The sequence below is a fragment of the Melanostigma gelatinosum genome (genome assembly GCF_949748355.1).
Source record: "Melanostigma gelatinosum genome assembly, contig: SUPER_1_unloc_1, whole genome shotgun sequence".
Lineage (NCBI taxonomy): Eukaryota > Metazoa > Chordata > Actinopteri > Perciformes > Zoarcidae > Melanostigma > Melanostigma gelatinosum.
In genome coordinates this window covers 1,456,584-1,480,101 of record NW_027635330.1, presented here as the reverse complement: position 1 = coordinate 1,480,101, position 23,518 = coordinate 1,456,584, and the positions used below count along the sequence as shown (strand labels likewise).

The following is a 23,518-nucleotide window of genomic DNA, read 5'->3' as shown; positions in this document are numbered from 1 at the left end:
ATAGCTAGCGACCTTCAATATAAAAAATGAAATACCTCCTTAAAAACTCTTCCTATCATCTGGACAAAATCTTTTTTTTAAATGACAAAAAACAAAACAAGAACATCGAAAGGTCATTTAACAATACGCAATGCTGTTCTGCAGGTATAACAAAATCCTCAAAAAACAAAAGACGAAATAAAAAAACGTGTTTTCTATCGAAGTAGCCAGTAAAGTATTTTCATGAACGTCAATATAGTGAACTGCTAACAAAAAGTTAACATTTAGTTTCACAACATTTAAATTAGGCAAGGACATTTCTAATTTATTTTTTTGCCAATTCAGATGGTGGGAAGACTTCTTGTTGATTGTAGAACTACCGTCAGTGCAGCAGTCAGCGTGAGTGGCTACATTTAGCTGTGTGACCTGAATGTAACGCTACCAGATGAGAGGCACAAACCACATCTCCAGCTCGCCCGCATGATGTCATAGAGAAGATGATGCCCTGCACCTTCTAAAAAAAAAAAGGAAATAGAGGGGGGATGCCAGAAAAAAATTATCAAATGGACCGCAGATAGATCGTCAGCCAAGTTCTTCCTCTAATGCTGTTTCTCAGCAATTTGTAAAATAAGTTTGCTCCTGTAAACTCACAAATTTGAAAATTTCCACTGACAATGTGCCAGTCTATTCTGGAAATCTTTGAACTCCATCATATTCCAGGACAACCCCTGGTCAGTGAGAAACAACTCCCTCTGTCCTTTTACCAAACTCTGTGTTAAACCGTCTTCAGTAGCAGCAAACACCCAAAGCGACACACCACCTAACGAGCAGGCAAACACATGCACAGACACACACACACACACACTCAGAGAGTCTCACCCTTGGGTCCGAGGATCGTCCCACTGCGTCGTCCGCGTGTTGTGGTTGACGAAGTAGATTCTGCCATTGTCCTGACGCTTCTCTGTGAACACAAACAGAAAAACAACGGCGCGCTGAAGAACAAGCGAGTTCGAAGTGAGAGTGTGATGAGATGACGATATCACGATTTATCCAGGCCAAAATAATCCCGATAATGTCCCGATAGTCACCAAAATGGCACTAAAACAAACTGGAGTCACTTCACCTTATATTTTGTAAAGAAACGAATAGTTGTATTGCGTCACACAGGACACAAATCTTTGTTTCGTGAAAAACAATCTTATATAAGGTAAGTTTTTTTTCTCTTCTCTGCTATGATGGCAACTAGACAGCTTTTTCAAGTGTTTCACATGAGGATATTCATAATAATCCCGATAATTTACACAATCAAGTTATTGTGTTTATTTTTTAATTGTGATCTGTGAGTAAAAAAAACTAATCTGAGAGGATTCTGAAATATTCCACAACAGATACTCAGGAGATCAACAACTGGGTTCACTCTCTGTCAGTTGGGATGGAGAAGAAGAAAAAAATCTCACCACCACGATAGAAAATCTGCGAGTCTGTGTAATATTTCACCAAGGCTTGATTCAAATACCTCACCGGGGTAAACCAAAGTGTGCGTGTGTGTGGCTTTAAGGTGGCAGTGGGGGTGTCTGAAAGTCAGAGTGACCACATTGTTTGGAGCAAATATTAAACATGGAGCCAAGGTTTCAAAAAGTAAGAAATAGTTTAGACCAAAGAACCTTAAAAACAGAATAACAATCTATCAAAGTGTGTGTGTGTGTGTGTGTGTGTGTGTGTGTGTGTGTGCGCATGTGCAACTGGTCTCATGAGAGAGGAGCCGGTGGCCCATCCTCCTCCCTCCATCGCCCCCAACATCTTTTTCTCATTAACAGGAGTGTGTGGAGGGCCCAGAAACAGTAGTGCTCACATTGCAACTCTCACTGGCTTTTCTCCCCGACCACCCTGCCCCCCTTCTCTTTTAGTTTCTTTCATTCGCTGCTCTCTCTTGCGCTTCTATTCCATCTCTCTTTTTCAATCTTAAGCCTTTAGAAAAAAGAAAGAAAAAAAAAGCGAGGGAAGCAACCGCAGATGAAAAAAAAAAAGCCAAAAAAACGAGCGCCCCAGAGAAGCGAATCAGAGCCAGCGATATAATTGAGGTTTTTCGTCTAAGAGGTAGTACCGCAACATGCTGAAAAGGCATCATGGGCAGAGAGTAAGCTTTTTTTTTCTTTTCTTGGAGTGAACGTGATGGAAGTGGGTGAAAACGTCGGGGGGGGGAGCTGCCAGCGGTGTTCCTGTATGAATGAATGTGTGATTAAATGCGGATCAGACTGCATTAATCATTAGAGAAAATATATGTCCGCCAACGAGTAACAGTCAATAATATTGCCTCTGTAATTTGTGGATGAATTGTTATAACGTGAGCAAGATAACAAGAGAAAATTTAAAATCAGGAGCAGAGTCATCAATCAGTTAACAGCTGATCTGCTCACTGGGGACAACAAGGAAGAAGCTCAAGCAAATAGTCAAATACACAGAACCAGCATTGTTTCTGGTGCATCAAGGTTTAAAATCATCAAACGTGCTCAGAGTTCTGTGGAGAAGAGAAAACGCTGCAAACCTCGTCTGCAGAAATGCAAAGTGCAGTTTGAATAAGTTAAACTGACTGAATGGAGATTGCTCTGCTGTTGACTGCTGGCAAGATTTGTCAAAAAAAGCCCCCAAAAAAAACTCAGCTCAGACATGAGAATCCATTCGCGACTGATCAGATACGCCTCCGACAGCCAGACACCTCCGGCAGGTACAGAGGGGCTTTCAGAACTGAACTAGATTCGGAGAGAAGACGTCTCGTAAACGGCTCAGCACCCCTCACTGAGAGGGACTTTGTCTCTGCGAGGAGAGTGTTTCGGCAAACTTACCCCATCCAGGAGGCAGCGCGCCCAGAGGGTCATTTTCCACCGGAGCTCCGGACGGCTGAGGGAGAAACAGAGAGAAACAAAACAACTCCGGTTAGGAACACCTTTTTCTGTCGCCGTCCTGTCCTCTTCCACGTCTTGCTGTCTCTCTGCGTTTGTCCTCGCCGTACGTCACAATGTGAAATTCTTCAATCGGTCCACTCTCGTTTCTCACCGCATTAGGGATGAAGAGGAGGGAAAAAGTTTTGTAAAAGAAAACAACCCTCTGTTCAGATGAGTAAGAAAAAATAAGATTTTTTTTAAAAAGCAGCAAAATTCACTCAGTATGGTTGTCCCAAACTTGTACAATCAAGTTAACGCTCGACCTCGCTTACACGCGACACCAGGCGTGCTACATGTGTGTAAGTCGGGCATGCTGTGTGTGTGTGTGCATGCGTGCGTGCGTGCGTGTGTGTCGAGGGGTGGGGGGGTGTCTCCTCTCTGCTGCAGCGGTGAGGGGCAACTGAGGGAGCTGGCCGTCGGGCAGCTCGTATGCCTCCCAAAAAAACGACACGCTCGGTAGGAGGATGAAACAACAATGCTGTTCCAATGAGCTCACTGGTTGGACGCAAGCCCCGCCCATCCCCCGGCTTCCCGCTCACCTCCTCGAATACACCCTGGCACCCCCACCGCCCCACCCTGACGTCCTCCTCCTCCTCCTCCTCCTCATCTTCTCTCTGGCTCTCTTCTAGCACTGCTGTGAAAGTAGGCAGGGAGGTGCAATGTCTGAGGGAACTGAGGGGAACATTCATGCTTGTTCCAGACTGGAGCCCCCCCCCGCCCCCACCTCCTCCTCCTCCTCCTCCTCCTCCTCCTCCTCCTCCTCACTGGCCGCCCCAACCCACCCCAGGCCTGACAAAAGGCACCTTTATTCACCCTGGGCCTGGAAACCACTGTGGGGTTTACTCAGCCTGTACTCATATACACACACACTGAAGAAAAATTGTGTGTGTGTGTGTGTGCCATGGTGTGGAAAGTTTGTCTGTGGCAAACAGGGAGTCAATGTGTACATTCTCATGTTGGAATACACACAAAATCGCATGAATATATCAGCTTGAGTGGAAAAGTAGCTGAAAAAGACGGTTATGTTGGAATTAGTGGCCGCCGAAGGGGAGTTTCATGCTAAAGATGTTTATCTGCTCTATGTGTGTACTGCAAACAACTGCACAACATGTTATGCTGGTTAGCGTTGTAGCGGCACTGTAAATAAAACGGCGGGTCGTTATATGAACCTCAAATTAACAGAATGGGTATTTTATTATCATAACAGACCCTTTGCAGCACTCCTACCTACCATAATCATAATAGTCAGCATGCTATCAATTAGCATAAGGGCTCGCGATTAGCATAAGCTAATTGAAAGGGGTATCGGCTACCAGGACCAGTAATACAAAAACAAAGTAATGTGGACCAAACGGAGCAGTTCATGTGGTGCTTTTTATGATGGTGGAATTAGTTAGGTAGCTAAGGAAATCAGGTAGCTTTTTTTGCCCTTCCTGTTCCCTGTTCCCTCGTCTCGAAGTCAATGTTTTTTGTTTGTTTAATTTGTCAGTAAATACCCCTTTGGTGAATTTAGAAGCTTTTATGTGTCTTAAAAATAGAGTTTCCGAACAAGTGGCTAAATGAGACGACTAAACGTCATCACTAGAACACCAGTCCTCCTTTAGGTTGGTGGTGGTGACGTGATGTCATGTGACTGTTTGTTTATAGCCTAACGTTAGCTTTTTACTTCCGACGATTGCATTTACGCTTCAGAAATATAAAAGCGGTGTTCATTTTTTGCCGCAGAGATTATTTTCTGCCATAATCCTAAATCCAATGGAAGAATCCCATTGCACTCTCATTTGTCGAGCGAACAAGTGTGATGCCAACTTCCTGGTTGGCCTACAGAAATAAGGCATCCCTGCTGCACTCTATTTGGTGATCGTAAGAAGCAAAACAACCCTCAATATGTACAAAAATGAATAAATTACACATTTAGAAAATCATTAAAAAATGTGGGAGAAAGTTAGTTGAGGTGGCTTCACCTTCGATTGAATGGCTGTGTGTACCTGTGTATGACAGGTAGTGCTGGTTGTCCTTTATTAGTTAGACTGAGGAGAAAAAACCTCAAAACCACCATTTTCCAAATGAAAGCTAGTGGATAAGTTTGTTCTTTTCACGAGACATGTTGCACCACAAAAGTGATGATTATTTCCCTGAGAAGCCATAAAGTAGAGTATTATGCACCAAACGTCAACGTCACTTTACGCAGCATTACCCAAAAAGAAATGTGACTGTGCCCATTTAAAGGAGCCCTGTCATGGAAACTGTGAGGGAGTTGGGGATGGAAAGGCCAGAGCCTGCTGGAAGAGCGAGAGCGGGCACATAACCGGGTTAAAGGGTGTGTGTGTGTGTGGGTCGCTCCCATCGACAGCCAATCTATGCCCCGCCCTGATGGGTTTTTCTGTGCCTAAAAAAGGTAAAAGGAGAATATAATGATATAAAACATGATGACTTCATCCTGGCTCTAACCATTCAGCTCCTCGGCAGCTTCTAGACAGAGCAAGGTTGGAGGGGAGGAAAAGAAAGGGAGGCTGAGAATACAAGGGAGGGAGAAGGAAGAGAGGGTGAAAAAGCATCATGTTGGCAGAAATGTGTGAAATAATGACTGGGTGTTATAGATGTGGAAGAATAAAAAGGCCATGAAGGCAGGTGAAAAAGGGGATTTGAGCTAGTCGCTTCTAACGTGTTCGGAACACTTTTACTGCCGATGTGGCTTTAGAAGATACGCAAACATATTAGCAACACTTTTGTAAAAACTTTTTGTAACATTGCCACTTCTTTTGAGATGTAAAACTATGCAGACAAGGAGAGAAAGTGAATACCAGGCATCCAGTGAATTGCAAGGTCAGTGAGTTCATCAGCCATTCAAATGCTTCGAAAACATGGCAACTCGTCTGTGTGTTTCAGACTAATTTAGCAAAGCAGTTTTCATCTGACTGCGTTTGCTATGGTGTCTCTTATTTCATATTAAGTGATGCTCACCTGCCCAGTGTGCTTACAACAGTGTGTATCTAGAACTGCCACAGCATCCTTCCACTTTGATCTCTCAAATAAGTTGACTTTAAGGTTATTATTCGATACAGAGGGGGTTTAAATTGGAGATCAACCACTCAAATTATAACCTGTTGCAGATGGACAGTTTTCAAAATCGTGCAACACAATATTTCAACTTAGAGGTCTGACTTTTGTCTTGTAATGACCTATTATTTTTTATTACCGGTTCATTTGAAATGTATTTTCTTTTCGACTGATTCATTATTTACTTTCTCTCCCCGGAGTCAAAACTAAACATAAAAATGCAGCGTTCAGTTTCTTTGCTCCAAATATCTGGAACAAACTCCCAAAAAACTGCAGGTCAGCTACAACTCTCACTATTTTTAAATCAAAGCGGAAGACTTTCCGGTTTACAGCTGTTTTTTATTAAATCATCTCTTACACTGCATCTTATTTATCCTATTGTTTTCATTTTCTACTCTCTCGCTATTTTTAACGACTGTTTTAATTGCGTTTAAATGTCTTTTTATACCGTCTTTCATTTGCACTTTGTCTTTTGAGGTTTTACGTAAAGCACTTTGAATTGCCTTGTTGCTGAATGAGCTACAATAAATAAACTTGCCCTGCCTTATAAATCTACAAAATGAGTGGAATATTTTACCAATCACAAAAGGTTTTGTTCGATCAAGCTAATTATACTCAGTTTAGCACAGAAGACAAAGAAAAGCAACAAAAACTCCCCGCAGGAACCAGAGAATGGTTGCCATTTTAGCTTGAAAAAGCACAATTAATCTCTAATTGCCAATGATTTTTCAGACAATAAACAAATTTCAGGGATAAACACTGACTGTTAAAAGTGGTTGCCGGGCTGGCAACCAGGCTTCAGCTATTAATTGCCAAAACTGAAAGTATGGTTGTGATTTTTTGTCACCTTATACACTATAAATGTCCTTTTTGTTTTTCGTTTAGGTTCATCTGGTACTTTGTCAGTTGAATCAATTTGTACATTCGTGTGATGTTGACGGGTTCGTCGATCTTTTCACCTCACAGCCAAACAACTTAATTTGCTTGATCGTTGTCTCTAAAACAGACGTCTGTAGGGAAGCGCGTAAACGCACCACTGCACATGCAGAGTTGTCTGGTTCTGACTCCACCAGCAATATTTGAATATCAATAATGGAACAAATATAGAAAACATATGTATTTTGGGGTGTACTTCACTATTTTGTATATGTTAGAAAGTGTTTGCCACTGATGGCAACCAAAAGCCAAGAATTGGTTGCTAATTTCTTAAAATGGTTGCCAATGGCAACCCGTCCTGAAAAGCCATGAATCAATTAAGCAACTATTTGTTTTAGCTATAGCTCAAACAAATCTATCAAGTGAACCTTTTGAGTTGAAATCTTTTGTCTTAAAGGACTTAAAGGCTTCTGTAAATGATCATCGATCTTAATATTCCTCAGGATCATTATTTACTCGAAGATTGTAAAAGTCTGACAACTGCCTTTTCTTCAACAAATACCAGCTAATTTATCAATTTAACACATTAGCGCTAAAAAAAGCCAACATACTATAACGCTGGACTGAAACACGCACGGCGCATGTTGCTATGGTGATGGAATAAAATATATTTTAAAAAATGATTCTGTGTCTACTACAGAATTATTATTAGTAATTATTCTAGTAATACATGTAGCTTAAAAAAATGCAGCTTTCTCTTAATGTGCTACTGCAAACTTTCTCCTTGTGTGAGGGAGCTACGTAACATCTGGTTGTAAATTTTGTTGCGGATGGCAAAAAGTTAAAATACTTTAACTTTGGACGGCAATGCCGTCTTCTATTACCGTGGCCTGTATTCTCTGCCCGCTCTCACCTAATTTTACCGTCCTGCTCTCGGCCACTAAAATGATTTCCGGTCTGCCTGATTCCATGCGAATACAGCATAAATCAGACGTCTCCAACTGTGCGCCGCACCTCTCCAGGGGAATACGAATACGGTTGAAGGGGACGCAGAGGGACAGACATGAGGCAAAGATGGTGGCCGAGGTGAAAGTGACAAGTTTGTGTTTCTATATTACGGTACTTTAAAACCCTTCAGTGCCTGATTTTCAAATTTACTTTATAATTTGTACTCCTCCATTTATTTGAGTCACAACATAATGTTAACAAAACCCACATCGATGCAGTTTAAACTCCTGTTCATTGTCCTTTCATGGGATAAACCACTTACAAACGCCCTTTATGGAAACGTGAGCACTGACGGGTTGTGTGTGTAAACATCAGTGAACGTGACATTGGGTCATGTATGAGCCTTCTGTCCAGTGGTGCGAGTGATAAAACACAGGGCTGATTCAGGTGCTGCTGTTAGGGGTGCTTGTTCCAGCGAGAATGGAGCGAAAGTCTGTTGTGAGTGGTAAAAAACAGAAAATATAAAATGGAAGAGGGAGACATTATCGAAATGAGCCGAGATGATAATGAAGATATCTCTGTGGGATGCAGAATAGGGGGATTTTGAGAGGAACATAGAGAGTGTGTGTGTGTTGGGGGGTTGGAGAGACGACAGAATGATTGGAGGGGTTGGGTGGGCGGGGTTAAAGGAAAGCATAGAGGTCAAGGAAAGGAAGACTGGTTTAGGTGAAAAAAAAAGAGCGAGGGGAGAAGCCGGAAACAGCAGTTAATGACTCAGAGGCTGCTCTCTCTGGGGTTCCTAACGAGCTGCAATTACTGTGTACACACACACACACACACCACCATTGTGGACCAGCTAAAACAGTGTATATCCACATAGATAGTATAGAGACTATCTGACAAACAGAAAATCCATTGGCATGACTTTCAGCAATGATTTCGTCCACATTAACAAAGTCACATGTCGCCACAGTTTCTTAATGAACCGAAAATGTTTTTACGTTCCTCAGTGGCTGGGCTTGGCTTTTGCCGGGGTGATTCAACTAGGTGGGGTCAGCTTGGTGTGGGAGGATCTCTTTGTGGGACCTCTCCTTGGCGCTGGATGACCCTGACCGGGTGCGTTTCCTCTGTGGCGGTGCATCGCGACTTGCTCTTGATCGGCTTGGAAAGGCCCGGTCTTGAAATAGGTTCCCCGTCTCGTTTGCCATGCTTTGTGGGTGTGCCTTTTTTTTTTGTCACGTCATCACCATTCATATCTATATAAATAATGTGTCCATAATTCAATTGCTTCCAAGAGCACAAAGTTCTTCATAGATCTAGCCTTACAAAAAAACTAAAACAAAGGCTCGCTTTAATTTCAAGTCAACTGATGATTGGACTCATAAGCTTTCAGGGGGCAGCCCTTTGATACACATGTATGTATATATGTGTGTGTGTGTGTGTGTGTGTGTGTGTGTGTGTGTGTGTGTGTGTGTGTGTGTGTGTGTGTGTGTGTGTGTGTGTGTGTGTGTGTGTGCGTGCGTGCGTGCGTGCGGACACCCGTTACAGCGCCACAATCCATTTAAGAGGACGACTGGCCCCTTGACCCTTTTTGGTTGTCATGTGCTACAGAGAAGAAATGTGGCACTTGACCTCGACATTACAGCCCTGTATACCCACACCCACAGAGAAGAGGAGCACGTGCTCCAACAGTAGGGAACAACACACACATCAGCATCCACGTAACAAAACAACACAAACACACATCAACACAGAATCCTGATCTGCCACAGAATATGAAACTGACCTGTCCTGATTTATGATGGAAAGAGAGAGAGGATGATAAATCAGCCAAATATTTTTGAGTAATTATTTTTGTATAGCGTGTCCACACAGTGAGAGTGTCAGTAGAACATGTGGCTGTGTTCACAGTTAAGCTATGAGCTCTTTTGTGTGTGCGTGTGTTTCCTTGTTCGCACACACTGGGGCCATAAATAGTAGCTGCTATCAGCAGTGTGGGCATTCCAAGACAAAGCAGTGTAGTATTGTAAGAAATTTGAGGAAAAAACTGTAGTTAGTAGATATAATAGTGTTTAATAATTCATAATTAAGAATTCATAATTAGTCATAATCATAAGGGTTTTGGGAATGCATAATTAAGATAAACATAAAGTGTTGTAAGATTAGGAGCTAAAAGAAATTAAGCTTCTGCCAAGTTGCAGAAGTGTAGCTTATATACTGAAGGATTATCATAGAAGGAATTAAGCCATAACTGGGGATTGAATGTGTTAGCGGCTCAGGGAGAGAGATGTGGAGATAGGCGTTTACAGAAGTTAGCCAATAGAAATTGAGATAGATGGAAGGGGAGGAGTCGCGAACGAATATGTGGGAGGTTTGATTAAAAATACTTTTTTGCTCTCTCCTGTGAAGGCTCTCAGACGACGGACGTGTTTTTTATACCTGAGAAGCTGAGTTGAGTTTTTTGCAAATGGGGTTCTATTTCATCCTTACTGACCGCCAGAGGCAGTGCTTAACACTGGATATCTTCCGTCTCGCGCATGCGCAGGTCGAATATTTATATCAACAAAGTCACTCGTGACCTCAGATGACTCCCGTCGTCTATAAGTTCCGGTGTCATCCTGAGTTCAGTCCTTTTTTTCTTCTCGCTACGCAGGTTGACTACCATGGTAGTCGAAAAAATATATATTTTGTCTACGAGCAAGATATGTTAGAGTTTGTCGCGGTAGCCTTGTGACCACCGGTCGGGGTTGCGGATCTTCGCCCTCCAAAGGCTGCGACAAGCGGTCCCTCTTGGGAGGGAACGGCGTCGGCGTCGTGCGGACCATCGAGCCCCAGTCTGGGTCTGGCGGACCCAAATGGGCAGCAATCGGTGAGATCGACTGACATTGTTGAAACCATTGTTCGTTGTTGTTCCTCGGTTTGCAGAGCGTTCCGCTCTAGCTAATCGAGTGGCGGGCTAACGTGAGCGTTGAGTACGCTGTCGGGCCGCCCTTCACAGTAAACATAAGCGGCCGGATCAGGAGCGTTCGCCGGCTTATTAGACTGAGCTGATACTCGGGGGTGTCTAAGCTAAATACTCTGATTGTGTCCATTGATTGTTGTGAGAACATTACGGCCATATCAGTTAGCGGATATCACAGTTAGCGGAGTGCCCTCGCTCAGGCTAACTGGTAGCACACCAGGAGTTACAGCAACTATCTATCATATCTACTATTATCTGCAGCAACTATCCTAGTGAAGAGAGTGTCCTCGCTCCCCTCTCACTAGAGGGACTGTGTTCTTTACCTATTTCCACAGTGGCAGAGTGCTCTCCCTCAAGCTCACTAGAGGGACTGTGTTCTTTACCTATTTCCACAGTGGCAGAGTGCTCTCGCTCAAGCTAACTGGTGGGACACCAATATCTACAGCAATTATCCAAGTGAAGAGTGTCCTCGCTCCCCTCTCGCTAGAAGGACTGTTCTCCTGACCTGTTTTCACAGTGGCAGAGTGCTCTCGCTCAGGCTAACTGGTGGGACACCAATATCGGCAGCAACTATCTGAGTTAAGAGAGTGTCCTCGCTCCCCTCTCACTGACTGTCCCTGGCATTCTCAAACATTCAGCAGAGCATCCGCTCAGACTGGCCTAGAGAGTCGGCCATGTTTGACTTTCCCGGCTGTAGGACCTGTATGGCTCCTCTGCAGCCTGATGATGGCCATGACCTCTGCCCCGCTTGCCTTGGCCTCGAGCATCTAAGGGAGGGCCTCTCTGAGAACCCATGCATGAACTGTGGCATCATGCCTCGAGCAGTAAGGACTGCTAGGCTCGCCGAGGCAGAACACCTGACTGGTATGGTCGACCTCCCCCTGTCGGGTCAGTTGAATCCAGCCCTACCTACCCGTTCCAAGCGCAGGGCCACAGAAACTGCAGGGGCTCCCTCCAAGAGGGCTAAACCCAGCGGGCTGTCTTCTAGAGTGGATCTGCTGACCTCCGAGCTAGCTCAGATGAAGTCGCTTCTACTGGCCCTCCAACCCAGTGTAGGGGGGGCTGAAGCACCAGATCCACCCGCGGCTGAGCTTTGCTCAGAGGAGGACATGATGTCACTGGCGGCGTCAGCCACGCTCTTTACTGAGTACAGTGAAGAGCAGCCCTCCCATGCTTCTGGACCTGCCTCCCGTTCCTCAGCTCAGGGCTCTTCGGAAGGTGCAGTCGATAGCTATTATTAAGATTTTATTTGTACAGGGACAGTTCACATTAATCGACAGCACACATTAATAAAAACATGACTGTAAATGTGACAGTGTTAGCTAAAAAAGCTAATTTTCAACCGTTGTCCCTGGGCACGGTGTTAGAAGCCGCTAAAAACATTTAAACATTTAAAAACTGTTTAAAAAGACAACAACACAAAAACAAGCAAACAGAGCTGTGCAATACAATCCTGCAGACACAGGATCAAACATGACAGACAAGCAGGCAGGCAGACAGACAGATAGACAGACAGACAGACAGACAGGCAGACAGGCAGACAGGCAGACAGGCAGACAGGCTACATACGGACATGGCAGGCATGAGACTGTTAGTGCTGACACACCTGGTTGTTAATGAGCCAGGCTTTGAGGTTGTGTGTGAAGAACCTGTATGTGGTGCTCTGTCTTATGTGTGATGGGAGAGTGTTCCAGGTGACGGAAGCTGTGACAGAGTATGATAGCTGGCTGAACTTGCTTCTCCTGCCTGGGACCACTAGGTCCCCGCGAGCTGTTGCTCTGGTTAGTCTGCTATTGGTCTTTTGTGTTATGAAAGTGCTCAACGGGGGAGGTGCAAGGCCATTAAGAATTTTAAAGGTTAAGCAGCTGTTATGGAATTTGACAAGACTATCCCAACACAGAAGATGGTATTTGGGCAAGATGTTGCAAATGTGGTAGTGTCTGGGCTTGATGTCAAGTACCTTGATAGCCTGCTTATAGACGGACTGTAGGGGCTTCAGGGTTGTGTTGTGAGTGTGTGACCAGGTGGTTAGACAGTAAGTGATATGAGGGAGGATCATTGCATGAAAGTACAGTTTAGCAGCTTCAGTTGTGAGGTTGTTGCGTATGTATCTGAAATTATGTAGACTAAACTTGACTTTTGCCATTACATGCTTCACTTGTTTTTTGTATGTGAGTGTGGAGTCAAGAATGATCCCCAGATATTTGTAGTTAGGGACCACCTGAAGCTGTTCACCAGATATGTACACAGGATGCTCTGTTGTAATATTATTCACCCTCTTTGAGAAAAACATGCAGACTGTTTTTTTCACATTGAGATGTAAGCAAGAGTCTGACAGCCACTTAGTGACATGGACCATTTCTTCAGTGAGTTTGTCTGCTGCCTGTTTGATGTTGGGTGCATGTACAAAAATGACTGTGTCGTCAGCGTACATCTGTATATCCACCCGTGCACATACTGATGGCAGATCATTAATGTACATGCTGAAAAGAAGAGGACCAAGCACAGAGCCCTGTGGAACACCGACACTGTAATTGAGGATGGGGGATGAAACACCGTTGATCTGTACACACTGCGTTCTATTGTCCAGGTAGGATTTGAACCAGCATAGGGTGTCAGGAGAAAAATTAAATTTGGCCAATTTTGTAATTAATATGGAATGATTTACTGTATCGAAGGCTTTCTTTAGGTCTAGAAACACTGCTCCCACCACTCCCCCTTTATCTAGCTTGGCTTTAACCTGTTCTGTAAAGAAGCAGTTGGCTGTTGCAGTAGAATGCTGGGCTCTAAAGCCAAACTGCATGGGGTGGAGTCTGAAGGGACTGCTATTGAGGTGAGCAATTACTTGTTGTGCTACACACCTCTCGGCTACCTTAGAGAAAGCGGGGAGAATGCTTATTGGCCTGTAGTTATTTACATGGGTTCTATCACCTGCCTTAAAGATGGGTGTAATTATAGCTGGCTTCCAGACCCTAGGGAAAGCATTCTGTTCAAAAGACAGATTAACTAATTTAGTGATGGGATATAACAGTGACTCCTTCATATTCTTAAGAAACATGGTGTCTAGTCCGAATACATCTAAGGCTTTAGAGTTTCTAAGTGAATCTATCACCTTCAGCACATCAGTTTCAGAAATGGGTCTTAGGCTGCTCCATGGGGTCTGTCATTCGCATGGCACTGGCACGCCTGCATTTAGATACGCAGCAGCCGGAACCCCAGCCTGCGAGTGCCTTCTTCAGGCGTGTTCTCGCCCCTACCACCTTTGCTTTTCCTCCCTCCGAGGAATATCTGAGGGAGCTACATGCATGCTGGAGGGACACCGGGGCTCTGTCCCATCTTACATCAGAGGGCCGAACCCTGGCGGCCATGCAGGACGCGGAAAAGTTTGGCCTAACCCGTATGCCAGCTGTTGAGCCGACTATTGCGTCCCTCATAGTTTCCCCTGAGGAGACCCTGAGGCCCGATGCCAGGTGCCCTCGACCCCAATGTCGGGTCACGGATGACATGTTATCCAGGGCTTATGACACAGCAGCATGCATGGGTCGTATTGGCAACTCCCTCTCCCACCTCATGCTTGCCCTCTCAGCTTCTCTGCAGCAGGCTACTTCCGACGCCTCCGCAACCAGCCTCAGTGATGCCTCACTGCAGGCGTTTGCGCTCATGTCGAGGGAACTTGGACGGCTGATGTCCACCCTGGTCCAGACTCGCCGCCAGGTTTGGCTGGCGCAGTCACCCCTGTCTGAGGCATGTAGGAGGACCCTCCGTACTATCCCAGTGGAACCGGGTGAGCTGTTTGGGTCAGCTGCTATACAGGCGCTTCAGCGGACTGTTGAGGCTAGCCAGACCAGGCAGCAGTTTTCTGGTCTTCGCAGGGACATGCCCGCACCCCGCAGACGTAGGGGTCCTACTCTATCCACCCGGGGCCATTTTCAGCCCCCGGCTCACCCCAGTAGTCGCCACAGGCCTCAGCGTACCGCTGGGAGGCCGGACCGCTACCCACAAAACCCTACCTACCTTCCCCATAGACAACCTCCGGACTTGGGGACTACCAGGCCCCCCCCCCCCCCAGAGCCTCAAGAGGCAGGGGGTACAGGAGATGATGTCTCCCGGCCGGCTGTCGGTTATTTCTCCCAGCAGCACATCAGCTACTGGGCAGCTCATGCTTCAGACCCCTGGGTGGTGTCCACCCTAACCCGGGGGTACAAGCTTCAGTTCCGACGCCGGCCACCAACCTCCAGCCGGGTCAAAATGACCAGTATCACCGATCCGGTAAAATCCCTAGCCCTGAACCAGGAGTTAGCCGCGCTCCTGGTCAAGGGTGCAATCGAGAGGGTGGACCCCCTGTCACAGCCCGGGGGGTTCTACTCAACTTACTTTCTGGTGAAAAAGAGAGGCGGCGGACTGCGCCCAATCCTGGACCTGAGGGGACTAAACAAGTTCCTGAGGGTCTTGCCATTTCACATGCTGACCACAGCAGACGTCCTTCGGGCGGTTTCCAGGGGAGACTGGTTCACGTCTGTCGACCTGGATGATGCCTATTTCCATGTTCCCATTGTACCTCACCACAGGCGGTTTCTTCGCTTCGCCTTTCAAGGCGGTCACTTCCAGTTCAGGGTGCTCCCATTCGGGCTCTCCCTCTCCCCACGGGTGTTCACAAGGTGTGTCGCTGCTGCCCTTTCCCCCCTGCAATCACAGGGCATGAGAATACTGCCGTACTTGGACGATTGGCTGATCTGTGCGCCATCCCAGCTTCAGGCGGCGCAGGACACTGCTCGCCTTCTTTCTCACGCGGCCCGGTCGGGCCTCAGGGTAAACATGGAGAAGAGCTCCCTGAGCCCTTCTCAGAGCATAACCTTCATTGGTGTGGCTCTGGATACAGTCACTATGAGTGCCTGTCCGTCACCCCGACGGGTGGACGACATCCTCCACAGCCTCTCTCCCTTCCAAGGGGGCAGGCGGGTGCCCTACATTCTTTTTCTCCGCCTATTGGGCAAACTGACAGCTGCCTCGGCAGTCGTTCCATTAGGGTTACTGTCACTGCGGCCCCTGCAGAGATGGCTGAACAGCTTTCACTTGGATGCCAAGTGGCACAGACACAGGGCAATAGTAGTATCGGAGCAGTGCCTACTCGCTCTATCCCCATGGAGGGAGAGAGCATACCTGGCGAAGGGTGTCCCCATGGGTTCGGTCCCATTCCGCCGAGAGGTGGTCACAACAGATGCCTGCCTCTCAGGATGGGGTGCAGTGTGGCAGAACAGGACTGCTCAGGGGCAGTGGTCTGCTCAGGGGCAGTGGTCTGCTCAAGACCACATAGAGCATGTCAATGTTCTAGAGCAGGGATTCCCAAAGTGGGGTGCGCGAGCTGCCTCTAGGGGGTGCGCGAGAGGAAAAATGTAATGGCGGTGCAGTCTTGTCTCCTAAAAATTACGTTCCCCCCAAACTAAAATGCATTCTCAATTACGTTTTACCACGAACGTATTTTCTCCCTGATTACGTTTGTGTTTGACGTACAAATACGCTTCTCATCAACATATCTTTGCCATACTCTAGTCTTTATGTTTCTGTGATCTGCCTCGCCTCTGCCCCGCCACCCACGAGTTGTTGACCCGCGGCCTGTTTCCGAGGGCTGACAGACCTGACGATCGGCGTGAACCCGGTCGGGATGTAGAAGGGGGTGCGTGGCCTAAAAAGTTTGGGAACCGCTGTTCTAGAGCTACGGGCTGTGCACCTAGCGCTCAAGCATTTTCTGCCATACTTGAGGGGAAAGCATGTGCTTGTCCGGTCGGACAACACCTCGGCGGTGTTTCACATAAACCATCAAGGGGGCACCAGATCTGCAGAATTGCTACGGGTAGCCCGTGCCCTTCTCACCTGGGCTGCCCCTCGTCTTACCAGCCTTCGGGCAATGTACCTACCAGGGGAACAGAACCAGGTCGCAGATTTTCTGTCCCGTCACAAGCCTCCACCGGGGGAGTGGCGGCTCCATCCAGATGTGGTGCAGAGCATTTGGGGTCTCTTCGGCAGAGCAGAGGAGGATCTCTTTGCCTCGGAGAGGTCGACCCACTGTCCCCATTGGTTCTCCCTGACGGAGAGGACCAGTCCTCTGGGTCAGGATGCCCTGGCTCACACATGGCCACAGGGGCTTCTTTATGCCTTTCCACCGGTCCCTCTGATCTTGCCAACACTTCTCAGAGTCCTTCAACAGGGCCACAGACTCTTGTTAGTGGCCCCCTTATGGCCAGCCAGGATCTGGTTCTCCCTACTGCACAGACTCTGCTGCAGGACACCCTGGCGCCTCCCCGACAGGAGGGATCTCCTGTCGCAACTAGGGGGTCAGATTTGGCATCCAAATCCCAGCCGCCTCCAACTATGGGTCTGGCCGCTGGAGGGCCCGACCAGCTGCTGACTGGCTGCATAGAGCCAGTCAGAAGAACTATCCTGAATGCCAGGGCACCATCTACCCGGCTGCAGTACGAAAACAGGTGGGGGCTGTTTTCTGACTGGTGTGTGGTTCGGAACAAGGACCCGGTGCAGTGCCCCGTACCTGTTGTACTTGAGTTTCTGCAGTCCCTGTTAGATAAGGGCCGGTCTCCCGCTACCCTGAGGGTGTACGTGGCCGCTCTTTCATGGCACCATGCTAGGGTCGACAATGGCACAGTAGGGAGCCACAGACTGGTGTCCCTCTTCCTAAAGGGAGCTCAGCGGTTGCGTCCCCCAAACGCCCCGGCATGGGACCTACATTTGGTATTGGACACCCTGTGCTTGCCTCCTTTTGAACCCCTGGCACGGGCAGAGCCAAGATGGCTGGCAACCAAAACGGTGTTTCTCCTCGCCATCACTTCGGCTAAACGTGTAGGCGAGCTGCATGCCCTGTCGGTGAGTGAATCTTGTCTGAGGTGGAACTCAGATGGATCGGGGGTTACTTTGTGGCCTAATGCAGCGTTTCTCCCAAAGGTGCTGACACGCTCTCATATCAACCAGCCTATCCAGCTTGCGGAGTTTGACCCCCCATCGGGAGAGGAGAGGTCAAGGCTGCTGTGCCCAGTGCGGGCCCTCAGAGCTTATGTGGAGGCCACCGCTTGCATACGGCGGTCGGAGCAGCTCTTTATCAGTTATGGTGGGCCTAAGAAGGGCTGTGCTCTTTCGAAACAGCGCCTGTCCCACTGGATAGTGGAAGCCATTGCCCAGGCATACAAGGCGAGCGACCGTCCGCTACCATCCGGAGTGAGGGGCCACTCTACCAGGAGTGTCTCCACGTCATGGGCAGCCCTGAGAGGTGTGCCAGTGGAGGATATATGTGCTGCAGCCTCATGGGCCTCACCGAGCACATTCACCAGACACTACAGAGTGAACGTTGCCACCCCTCACCCACTGGGGAGGGTTCTTTGGCCAGCTTCCTCTGCCTGAACTATACAAGGTGGGTACTTGTGATTCCTCGTGACTCTTTTGGTATAAGTCATCCAGTGTTAAGCACTGCCTCTGGCGGTCAGTAAGGATGAAATAGAACGAAAGTTACGAATGTAACTATGGTTCTATGAATCCTGGATGACCGCCAGAGTTCTTGGTCACTCGGAATCCCGTGAACTCGCGAGAAGATTCCATAGGACTGAACTCAGGATGACACCGGAACTTATAGACGACGGGAGTCATCTGAGGTCACGAGTGACTTTGTTGATATAAATATTCGACCTGCGCATGCGCGAGACGGAAGATATCCAGTGTTAAGCACTGCCTCTGGCGGTCATCCAGGATTCATAGAACCGTAGTTACATTCGTAACTTTCGTTTTATTGATTTAATATTTCATAGGAGTATGTACTCCAATGTTTAACTGTAATCGTACTTTCATCAGTGGAATTAAATTCCTTATAATTGTAAACCAGTCTTGGTAGATTTCTTATTGGAGCGTGTCGACTGCACAAAGCAGCCGGACACACGTGCTCTGGCCTTCTCTCTGTGGGGTGTGAGTTTTAGCCTCAACACTATCAACACTGAGGGCAGACCTGCCTATTGGCTTTTCTCACACGAAGTGAGGAGAGGAGGGACGGAGGGAGGAAGCACACCGAACCTGAACGTCTCTGTCCTCCTGTGTGATGTCAGCTTGTTGATGACATGAAAACCTGAATTTATCCTGAACACTGCTGAGTACACTGAATGGAACCAGAACTTTCATTTAACATCTCTTCCCAAGCAAACATTTAGATCCAGGAACTCCTCCCCAAAACAGGTGGAGCATCTGGAATAATAGCTACACATTACAGGGTTTAACTCTGTACAAGTAACAGAACAATAAATTCAAAGAATGTTTAAAATGAGAAAAGCTATCATTCAAATGAAAACCTATCAAATAAAAAGAATAGGGAAAAATGGGTTGTACCAACAAGGATGAATTTAATCTAAGACTCGTTGTAATCTGAGTTTTGTCATGCAAATTTTCATGACCGCACTTTCTCTGAAACGCCTGTGTATACATGAAAACATAGGAATAAAAATATGTTGCTAGCCTGCGTTAGATATTTTAAAGAATTGTTCTGCCTCCACCTATGATCCGCCCACACAATTCCATTATCATGTACTGACAGAAAAGAAGTCTCATTACTTTCATCAAAGCTGTACAAGTATTTAAGCATTTAGCTTAATGAGCACATGGAGTGGTTGATCAATTGCTGAGAGTGCATATTGCCTGGGGGACAAACATTTCAACTGAAAATACTAATCCTTTGTTACCATTGCCTAAGCAATGTGCCACATCCCCTGAGTACTAACATAATGTATGTTAGCCAGTGGAAGCCCCATGTACCTGGTAGAGGAAGCGCTGGCTGAACTGGTGCATGGCGCCCTGCAGCTGGTTGCGCTGGCTCTGCCACTGCTGGTAGTTGCGCACAGACTCGGCCGTGGGCCTCTGCCATGTGGTGGTTCTGGTGTTGTGGTCCACGTAGTAGAACCTGCCCCGCTGGTCCACTCGCTTCTCCCAGCTGTAGAATGGAGGGGGGGATAGAGAAAGGGCTGTGGCTTTCAACATCATCTGTATTTAGCGCGTCAAGAGTGGGTGGTTGTATCAAAATGTAGGCTGCTGATAGTAACAACACTGATTTAAAGAGAGAAGGAAAGAATAGTGAGAAGTGAGGGAAGAGGGGAAAGAAAAAGGGAGGGATAAAAGACTGGACATGGAGAAGGAAAACAAGAGGAGGATAGATAACGCTGCTAAGATGGTTAAACCAAACTATCCTTTACTGAGGTTCGAAGAATAAAACTGATAAACACATGGTTACACCAAATGTGGCTTTAAATGTCAATTTTTTTACTTTCTGAGGACCTGCCTTTAAAACACAAATTCCCAAACTTGCACATGATCAATGGTAAACTTGTTCTACAGCTCCAGAAAATCAATTTAGCAGCAACAAAATAATGCCTCAGGCAACATCCACACTACCACGTTTCTGCTACGGTCACGCCTAGCGTCCACAATATTCCGCTGTTTTAGAACCCCTAAAACAGAGACATGTGAAAATGCAGCTTGTGCCGTTTTAGTCTGGACAGGCAGGAAACGAAGACTGTTGAAAACTATGATGCTCCATTATTGGGTCTTCCACGATTCGCAACACCGGTGGAAGAAAACAAACGACACCAACCTCAACTGAGCGGTTAATTCAACACGAATTACAGGCGCGGCTGACTATGCTAGGATCTGTTGTGCAGTTCAATTCTACTAGCGCCTATATGCGCAGGAGGGAAGCTATTATTTGAGCGTGTTGGGGTCTGACCATATGGCTTCAACATGTGCTGTGAACAAAGAGAATCAGGCCTTCACTTTTTCAAGCAAAGGTTTCATCCTGATTTGTAGTTTGATGAGAGCAACCCTCCTCTCGGAATTTCACACAAGGGTGTGAATTCCCCCCCCCCAAAAAACCATGGTCACCTGAATGCACCGCTGCAATCTCATTGGCCGAGAGCCAAGAGACCCCAGGACCCCTGTGGTTCAACCACTGTTCTACAAAGCCGCCTGCAGTACACACCTCAATGCTTTTCCAACAATCCCTCCGGGATAGCAGGAGGCACGCAACCGCTCTCTTCGCCCTCGGACCCCCGTCCAGGCCACAGAAGATCCAGCTTTCCCCGCCAGCGCGACGCTGGCCACCAGGCCACGAGGAAGCAACGGCCCTTCACCCCTCCTCAAACCCTGTCAGGTCACAAGCCATTTCGCCGGACGAACAGCAGTGTTCCACGCTGAGTAAAGGCCCACTCCGCCCGCGATAACGAATCCGCTTCAGCGATCCGTTCTCCGCTTTTCTTTTTCTTTTGTGCACACAAACCGGCACAGAGGAGCCCGACGAAGCCTCGCTCCTCTCGTGACCGAGGATTCCCGGTAAGACGCGCAGACACGCCGTCAGCCGAAGTTAGATCATCCCCCCTGCAGCGAGGATTGATCACGTCTGCGTTTGCTCCAGAGCCACGCCAACGGACCGAAGCCGCACCAACAAAAGCCGTGCGACACACAGCGCCCGCTACAAGGCCGCGCTGAAAGCTCCCCCTGACCCCCCTTCCTGACGAGGAAAAAGGAACAACTTCCCCACGAACACTTCAACGTTGCAACGAAGCATCGACAAGTAAGATTCTTGGTATCTGGGCATAGCTTAGCTTCAATTAACTTAAGTTTAATTCAGGCCATTCATTTATATGTTGATATTCCCGTGTTTAAGTTACTATTGCGCAATCCCTCGCGGATCAGAAAATCCGCTCTATGGTGCATTCCCGTATTCTGTTTTGTGTTAAGACACTGTCTCATTATACGGAGGTATTTACGCAATCATTACGAACTAGAGAAGCGCCGCTGTATTTGTGTATTAACTGCTATGACTTTATTTGGGGATTCTTTTCATTCATTGTATTCCACTCCGTGTGAGAGTTCTCTCTTCATTAACTCGACTCTGTGAGTGAGCTGAGGGTCGTGGCTTATCACGGCATAAGTTACCGGCAGTTCAAAGACGACAGCTGTATACTTATGCGTGATAGAACCAGCAAACTCAGGCTCCCTACAACATCGCACGCCGAAGTGTGATGCACGTCGAGTTCGCGCTCCTTTTTTTCCTTTTCTTCCTCCTCACGTAACACGTACACACAGCTCCTATCTCTGCCCCTGGGGGAAACCCCGTTCAAACGATCGCCTCACAACACGTGTGTGCATCGGCACACGTGATTACATACAGCCGGCTTGCCGCCATTTTGTCCGAGTCACTCGACTCCGCCATCTGGTGGTAGTTAGCTGTAGTATCGTAAGGCCCCTCCCCTTTTGGCCCGCGTCACTCGACGCCGCCATCTTTGTAGTCTTTAGCAATAGCTGTAAGACTCCCCTTCCTTTTCTCACACACACACACACACACACACACACACACACACACACACACACACACACACACACACACACACACACACACACACACACACACACACACACACACACACACACACACACACACACACACACACACACACATCCATTTCATTCATTCTTTAGTTTAGGCATATAAAATTGTATGATAACATTTGTTGGTTGCAATATTAATTGATTTGATCATTTATTATTTTGATTTAATAAACTCTGTTATACTTTAAGGAGCAGTCGTCTGTGATTACTTGTGCATATGTATTTGATAAGACTGTATGTAGTAGCCTGTGCTCGAACTTAAAAACCTTCACTGTCACTGAATGTATAGTTATACGCAGACTATTGACATTATGAGTGACTACTAATTATGAGACTTAGTTTTATCGTTTGGTTATTGGTCCCTGTTCGCAGGGTGGTGCCCCGTTGTTATTAATAATCATTAATAATTGTTACATACATTAATAATTCTATTGATGTCAAGAATTCAGTTTCTTAAATGCTGATAACCCAAACACGCTCCCTTAGATCCCAACAAGCGCTTAGGGACAACTCTTGTGTCCGGTGGCGTTATCAGCCCGGGTCATGTGATATGCGTTCTCAGGCCTGGTAGTGTGGGCGGAGATGGTTTCTGAAAAGGCTCATCTGGACGGAGACCGTTTTTGTTTTATTACGCAACCTCAAAGGTCATCAAACTGTGTATTCGCATTAAAGACAATGCCAGCCCTCAAGTACATGAGGGGTAATAATGGCCAGCGGCATTACTCAGACGTCTATGTATACCTTGTTCTTCCCCTTAGATGGGGGTCTGGACATGGACTAGAGATATGGACGGTCCACAGAAACACACAAACGAACACAGCTCCACACACACAGACCAGTTCCCTGGGCTCGGCAGGACTGACTGCTGCTCCCCTTGCTATTCCCACATCTGACTTCAGCGCTACAGAATTTGGAAGAGAAAAAAGCATCAAATTCCGTATGCTAACAAAACACGCCATGCAGATACCAACGGGCTTGGAAAGTTAAAACTCCATGACATTTTTTAGACCTTCCATAACTAGCTGGAGGACTGTATCACTGTGAGATTCTTCCTTTTGTTCAGGGTTTTTCTAAAATGGTCTTGTAGTCAACTGAAGTCAGGATTTTTTTTAAACAGCAAATGCAATGAATGTGTGAGACATGCTGTAAAATAGAGTTTACTCGACACCTCAACAGTGAACTTTACTAAGTCAAGAAATCGACATTCTAAATTCGCTGACTTTAGCTGCTTGGAACACACCTAACAAAACTCTATGATAACACTGTGATATTTCATAGATTTCATTACTGGTGGGAATCTAAACAACACATCGTGCCAACTGTGTAA

The 23,518-nt window shown here is 46.9% G+C and overlaps 1 protein-coding gene across 1 annotated transcript in view; it reads right to left on the bottom strand.

Annotated features, from left to right (window-relative positions):
• Positions 1-23,518, bottom strand: part of LOC306786361 (NEDD4-like E3 ubiquitin-protein ligase WWP2) — a gene marked incomplete at both ends in the record, with an annotated part of 335,533 nt that overhangs the window by 12,951 nt on the left and 299,064 nt on the right. Inside the window, 3 exons of the mRNA XM_079297399.1 lie at positions 859-940; positions 2,823-2,877; positions 19,567-19,741. Coding sequence (XP_079153525.1) covers positions 859-940; positions 2,823-2,877; positions 19,567-19,741 — 312 coding nt within the window. The remainder of the gene's footprint in view (positions 1-858; positions 941-2,822; positions 2,878-19,566; positions 19,742-23,518) is intronic.